General features: G+C 49.1%; 2 protein-coding genes and 1 pseudogene across 3 annotated transcripts in view; 2 read left to right on the forward strand and 1 right to left on the reverse strand.

The window, feature by feature from the left end:
- LOC310722600 (uncharacterized protein) overlaps positions 1-7,265 on the forward strand; it is a 1,041,764-nt gene that overhangs the window by 658,116 nt on the left and 376,383 nt on the right. The window lies entirely within an intron of this gene.
- The window catches only part of LOC310722957 (tripartite motif-containing protein 16-like), a 112,426-nt pseudogene that overhangs the window by 21,823 nt on the left and 83,338 nt on the right, over positions 1-7,265 (reverse strand). The window lies entirely within an intron of this gene.
- LOC310722936 (uncharacterized protein) lies at positions 405-5,807 on the forward strand (the record flags this gene model as incomplete). Its single annotated transcript, XM_083535759.1, has 3 exons — positions 405-465; positions 4,770-5,032; positions 5,123-5,807. The coding sequence occupies 3 exons, from the start codon at positions 405-407 to the stop codon at positions 5,540-5,542; spliced, it is 744 nt and encodes a 247-aa protein (XP_083391885.1). The 3' UTR covers positions 5,543-5,807.

Below are 7,265 nucleotides of genomic sequence, written 5' to 3' on the forward strand. Positions count from 1 at the left end.
GTCTTGTCCAATGATCGGTAAGTTTTCCATGCCCAAACTATACAAAATATACCTTTTCCGGTTTGTCTGAATTGTCGTTGGGCTTTTTTTTTTTGGATTTGTTAATGTGTTTTCGGATTTGTTGTTTTGTTTTTGTATTTGTTAATTTGCTTTCTGATTTGTTATTTTGTTTTTGTATTTATTAATGTGTTTTGCACTTCTTGGCCACTGTATAGATCAAATTTTTAGGCAGTCACTAATTCAGACCGCAACATAGGGAGCTTGACACTGGTCTGAGCTTTTGGACTCTGGAGAACAAGGTTTTTCCACTACTCTTTTTTTTCTGACACAAAAAGGTTTTAGACAAATTAATAATGTCCCCCAGCTTCTTCTGCTGGACACGTGTTAATACACAGGCAGGAAATATGGTAGGATACAGCACAGCGATTTCACGAGTGTTCTCCACCGGATCGGCCACCACTTCGGGTAAGGGAAAGGCCCTATTGCCTGATATGTCATTCAACAAGATAAACGCAACCTACTTTATAGGAAGCGCTGAACGAACGGCCACTTTTACATGACCTTTCAGTCTCCAAGTATATGTAATGCAGAGGTACGCAGGTAACAGAGAGTTCAATCAATACATCACTGCTTGCATAGGAAACTTTGGAGAAGGGTAGCCTGCTTTCTAAAACAAATAACTGAGCAGCACCCATGTCTCTAAGAACAGTAATCGGATGCTTTAACCCTTCTGCGCCTAGTGATACAAAACCAGAAGAAATAAATGACTCAAACGCAGGTTCAATAGTGGGCTCAGATACAGGCACATCCGAGAAAACACCTGCGGCATTAACTTTATTAACTTTAGCCTCCTGTCCCTTATTTTTCTGCATTAACACTGGGCACACAGCAAGTATAAGACCTTTTTCCTGGCAGTAAAAACACTCGCGAGTTTCAGGAGGAATGTCGGTGGAAACACGGGATTTCGGAAGTCTCTTAAGTGCTCTTAATGAGCGCACGGACGTGCCATTTGAGAACGAGGAACTAAACACAGTTTTATGTGTCAACACAAACTTATCAGCCAACATGGCAGTTCTATACAGAACATTGATCTCCTGCTCATTTAGATACACTACGAGTTGTTTGGGTAAACAAGACTTAAACTCCTCTAATAAAATAAGTTCATAAAGTTGCTTAACTCTACATCTGTCACACTTTTATTTTTTATGGAATTTCTGAAACTCTGCCGGTACGCCTCGGGCACGCGCTCATATGCATGAAGAACAGCAGCTTAAACAGTCTAATAATCTAAACTCTGTTCTAATGTGAGAGCTGAACTTGCTTTCTGTGCTTTCCTGGACAGTTGAACAGAAACATTTCCCAGAACAGTGTCCATAAACTCTTAGGCCAGTGTAAGGTAGTGGCGATTCTTTCAAAAACTGAGAAATACGCGTTCACTTCATCCTCTCTAAACACGGAACAAGCGCTATATTTTGGCTCACATTAAAAGCAGGCTGGCTTACCAGGGTGGACTGGCTCAGAGTGAGCGGTGATGCAGGCACACTGGAGACATCATCCCTCTCCTGAACTTGCAGCAACTGTGTCACATGGTCCTGCCGCATAATTTTTAACTCCAACTCCTTCAGAGCAATCTGCAACCCCGGGTCTACAGAGCCAGCCCATAGCTGCTTAGGAGTTCAGCAGCACCCAACTGTTCTCCAACACTAGGCTGCAGCTCCCTCAGCAGCGAGAGCTTAATCTTACGCTCAGGTAAGACCTGCTGAGCCACTAGTGCCTCATACAGTGCAGCCTTAACCACCTTCTTACTCGTAAATCATGGAACGGAAATATAGAAGAAATCCGCTATTAACAGAAAATCATCCTTCCTGCACTTGCCGAATACTTCTAATTTAGGACAAAGCATAAACATCTGTGTGATTAAAGGCACGGGGTGGTGTATATATAATGGGTGGATGGAAGTGTATTTGGTAAAAAGTGTGATGGGAAATGGAAACGCAAACACCAGGGTATTATAAAACGGAAAGTATATTGTAGTATGTTCAGTTCAACACCGGGATAGACTTCAGGGTGGACCAAGGCCAAAATAATAAACAAAAACACTCTTTTAACAAACACTACTTACCTACACACAAAACCCAAAATAAAAATACAAAACACTTCCTAAATCCCTCACCAAAAACAGGGAACAAACACACACCCAACAGAAATGGCATCACACTCCTACTACCGGTGAACAAATTAACAAATATGTACATATAGTTTACTGTTATAGGACAGTGAGTTAAATATGGTGAAAACGGGAAGAGGCAAACTCAGAGTCAGAACGGGGGTAGGTCAGTACAGGAAATCACAAAAACTTGGGACAGAATAACGATCAAAGAGAGCGTCGGCTAAGCGAGCTCCCGAATCCCAGCCTTCCCCTTGACTTTATAGGTTGCTTCCTGATGATGTCATCTTTAGTTCACTGGAATGCAGGGAAGACCTGGACTGGACTCTTGGGATGGCACCTGCACACAACTACACACCGCGAGGTGGTGGTATTCATTCCTGGGCACCAAATCACCGCACAGATGGCGATTAACTGCTGATGGGAATGGGTTTGTTTTAGAGCTGAGAAACTCTGCCCTCTAGTGGGCTCAATTGTCTGATTTGTTTTGAGTTTATAATCGAACTATTTTATAGTCCACAGCAGTCTCTCCACAGAAGAGAACGTTCAGATTTTCCTCTAAGAACCAAAGAGCAGACATGAGTTTCCACTAAAACACACACACACACACACACACACACACACACACACACACACACACACACACACACACACACACACACACACTTCACATAAATATATCCTGTGATTAATATCTAATGTTCCTGTTCCATGTGTATAGATTTCTGTGATCTAAATCTGGATTCCAACTCAGTAAATTATAATTTATTATTATTTGTGCTTTTCTTAAATTTACAAAATGAATTGACGTATGGATGGTTTTGTGGTTTGGAATTCACAACATCACCTCACCTTTTTGAATGTGAGAAAGTGGATACATCAGAAAGCGTACTACCGCCCAGATCCAGTCAGCATACTGAGTAGGCCGCCTACTTTTCATCTTACAGTAGAGCAAGAAACCGTCTGTCAGGACAATGATCAAGGCCAGGAGTGTGTAATAAGAGATTTTGTGCCAGAAGATGAACCAGGAATACTTCCTGATCAACTTGTGGAAGTGGAAGAGGGTCATGAATTAGAAGGGGGAGACGATGGTCCCGAGAATGTCTCAGAACATGAGACAGAACCTTCAGTGTGCCGCAAATCTCGGAGAGAGATAAAGCCTTTGATTAGACTGACCTATGATAAATTAGGCCGACCCTCAGATAAACCATTAACAGTTATTCATAGAGGGATGGTCGTACATATTGAAGATACGGTTAAGGTAAAGAAGAAAGTCTGCAACACTGTATGGTGCCATCCTATGGCCCAGTGTCCCCAGTGTGTCCTTTCGAACCCCTGCCCTGCTGTCAGAACAATAGTTCAGATGTAGAAATTTTTTTTGCCTCATGAGGGCATGAGAAGTTAGAAGGGGGAGAGTGTAACCCTCTTTTTAGTTATGTTTCGTTTACAAAAAATATGTGCATATAAAAGCTACAGTCATACTTATTTAAAAGCTTATTTTAAATAACTGCCCCTATTCAGATATTTGTGGCTGAGAAGGTTTGTTTCATAATAATGTTTAAGTACACTATTTATTAAACTATCTTGTGTTTGAAGAGATTAAAAATTTTTTATGTGTTCTGAAAAAATTAGTGTGTATCCCTTTAACTCGTCCATGGCAGCGAAAAGAGTTAGGTTGTATTCGCTAAAGTTTGGTTAAAATGCACCTGGAAGACATGTGCTGGTTACTACCTAGTTTTACTATCTTTTCTGTGATTGGATGTTAATTATTTTATACCCATCCATGCATATGAGAGTGTAATGTGATTGGTGGCTAATGAGTCAATTAAATGAGAGAAGGGGTGACGAGGCGCAATCGAGAGAGTTCGGAAGCAGAAACGCTCGTGCGGGGAAAAAACAGTAAAATAACCGCTAAGCGCGTGTTATCTTGGTTTGTTTTCTTGGACTGATATACTGCATTCAGCGTATTACCGTGGTGTTGCACTACTTCGAGTTGGACACTTCGAGAGAGCAGTTGAGTTCGGGTTGTGATTGGGTGAGTGGAAAAGCACTCGGTGGAGAAAACGTGCATTCATCAAGACTGTTCGGTTTGCCTTGGATCGCGGGAAACGTAGCACTACTCGCAGAGGATCGTGTGTGATGTCTCAGCTTAGACTGTGAGTGATCACCAGAGCACAGGTACATGTTATGTTTTTTTTTTGTTTGGCTCATTTGAGTGAAGAGGCCAGTTTTCAAAGTTTCAAAGGCCACAACGCACTCAAGCAACGACACAGGCCTGCATCGGGGGGTTGTGTGAGTGAGTGTTTGCTTGTGTGAGTGGGCCCACTACTATTTTATGTTGAGATTTATACTTTTGTGTGATTATCAAGTGTTGATTTAGAGGTGCAGTTGCACTGTAATGGAAATAGTTACCAAAACGAGGGTTTAAGTATTTTCATTTGAGTGCATATTCATTGCTGGGTAGTTGTGTTTTACCATATTTGAACTGTTTATGTTGTGTATTCACTAAGTGTATTGGACAGTAATTTATTTTGTTATAATTCCTATTGACTATTGTTATTCATACCTATATATTATTATACATATGTCAACTTAATTGGAGGCAAGTTCAGCTCATGCGCCAGGTTCATTCAGTTTCTAACCAGGGAACTTGGGATACTCACGGCGGATCTCTATCACCTCTTCCCCGCTTCCGAGAGCACCGTTCCGCACCAGAGTTTCCTGGAGAGCTCCGCTCCGCCCCAGGACCTCCCGGAAAACTTAGCCCTGCTCCAGGCCCTTCAGGATGGCTCTGCTCCGCCCCAGGTCCTCCTGGAGATCTCCGCACTGCTCCAAGACCTCCAGAAAGGCCTGGTTTCGTTCCAGGTCCTCCAGGAGAGCTCAGCTCCATTCCAGGTCCTCCAGGAGAGCTTAGCTCCGTTCCAGGTGTCCGCAGAGAGCACAGCGCCGTTCCAGGTCCTCCAGGAGAGCCCAGTGCCATTCCAGGTCCTCCAGGAGAGCTCAGCTCCGTTCCAGGTCCTCCAGGAGAGCTCAGCTTCGTTCCCGGTGTCCACAGAGCGCTCAGCTTCGTTCCCGGTGTCCACAGAGAGCTCCTCTCCGTTCCAGAGCGGCCCCGAGAGCTCCTTTTCGTTCCAGAGTGGCCCTGAGAGCTCCTCTCCGTTCCCGTGTCCCGAAGAGAGCTCCTCCCCGTTCCCGTGTCCCGAGGAGAGCTCCGTTTGGCCCCAGGACCTCCGTGAGTGCTCGGCTTCGCCCCAGGACCTCCGTAAGTGCTCAGCTCCGCCCCAGGACCTCCGTGAGTGCTCGGCTCCGCCCCAGGACCTCCCAGAGAGCTCAGCTCCGTTCCAGGACCTCCGAGAGAGCTTGGCTCCGTCCTAGGACCTCCCCGAGGTCTCCGCCTCGCTCCAGGCCCTCCAGGAGAGCGCCGCCTCGCTCCAGGCCCTCATGGAGAGCTCCACTCCGCTCCAGACTCTCCAGGGGAGCCCCACTTCACTCCAGATCTCCACCGTGAGCTCCTCTCTGTCCCAGAGCGACCCCGTGAGGTCCTCTCTGTCCCAGAGCGACCCCGTGAGCTCCTCTCTATCCCAGAGCGTCCCCGAGAGCTCTGTCCTGCTCCACAGAGTCCCAGAGAGCTCGGTCCCGCTCCAGAGTCCTGAAAGGAGCTCGGCTTCGTCCCAGGGTCTTCAGGCGAGCTCCTCTCCGCTCCAGGGTCCCCAGGTGGCTTCCTCTCCGCTCCTAGGCTTCCAGAAAAGCTCCTCTTCGCTCCAGGTCCCTAAGGAGGGCTCAGCTTCATTCCTGATTCCCGTGGGGAGCTCGGTTCCATCCCAGGACTTCCGGAAAAGTTCCGCTCCACTTCAGCGTCCCAAGGAGAGCCCGGTTCCGCGAGACCCAAGAACACCTCTTCACCCAAGGCGATCCCGGAGCACTCAACTCACCTCCGAGACTGCGAAAGGGAAGTTGTCCCGTTGCCCCCGGGCTCCACCGAAGGCGAAGGCTCGCCCCACAGTCTCCTGGAAGGCGATGCCACCTCTCAGAGCTCCGCTTTACCCAAGGGATCCCCAGAGCTCTCAACTCGGCTCCTAGACTGCGAAAGGGACGTCGATCCGCTGCCCTCGGCTTCATCCAAAGGCCATGGCTCGCCCCACAGTCTCCCAAGAGGTGACGGCTCGCCCCACCAGCACTCAGAAGGCGAACCTACGTCACAGACCTCCTCCTCGCCCAAGGGGTCCCCAGAGCACTCACCTCAGCTCCGGGACTGCGAAAGGGACGTCAAACCGCTGCCCCTGGCCTCATCCGAAGGCGACGGCTCGCCCCACAGTCTCCCAAAAGGTGACGGCTCGCCCTACGAGCACTCAGGAGACTAAGTCACTTCACAGAGCTCCTCCCACGGCAACGTCTCGCTCCCGAGCTCCTCCCACGGCAACGTCTCGCTCCCTAGCTCCTCCCACGGTGACGTCTCGCTCCCTCGCTCCTCTCACGGCGACAACCCTCGCTCCTGAGCTCCCTGGAGTGTGATGTTGCACCGATGAACCCTGCTGCCAGGGACGTCACCCCTTTCCAGGTCTCCAGGGTGACCGCCTCTCAGCTCCAGACCACCGCAGAGGAGGTCGCTCAGCTGCCAGTCTCTGCTGAGGGTGTGGCTCCGTTCCCGGTCTCCATGGGGGTGGTCTCTCTACTTCCAGTTTCTGCTGTGGGTGTCTCTCCGCCTCCGGTTTCCACCGAGGGCGTTAGCCTGCTCCAGAGCTCCGTGGAGGATGTCTCTCCACCTCCTGTCTTTGCCGAGGGCGTCGCTCCGCTCCAGGTCTCCAAGGGGGTCGTCTCTCTGCCTCCTGTCTCCGCCGAGGGCGTTGCTCCGCTCCAGGTCTCCAGGGGGGTCGGCTCTCCACTTCCTGTCTCCGCTGAGGGCATCGCTCCACTCCAGGTCCCCGCCGTGGGTGTCACCCCGTTCCGGGTCTCTGCAGTGGCCGTCTCCAAGCTCCAAGCCTCCGCCGAGGACTCCGCCCAGCCTCGGGTCGTCACCAGTGCCGTCTCTCAGTTCCAGGCCTCCATGGTGGGCGTCTCTCCACTTCCTGTCTCCGCTGGGCGCATCGTCCCACCTCAG

This window comes from Silurus aristotelis (assembly GCF_946808225.1).
Source record: "Silurus aristotelis genome assembly, chromosome: 29".
Taxonomy (NCBI): domain Eukaryota; kingdom Metazoa; phylum Chordata; class Actinopteri; order Siluriformes; family Siluridae; genus Silurus; species Silurus aristotelis.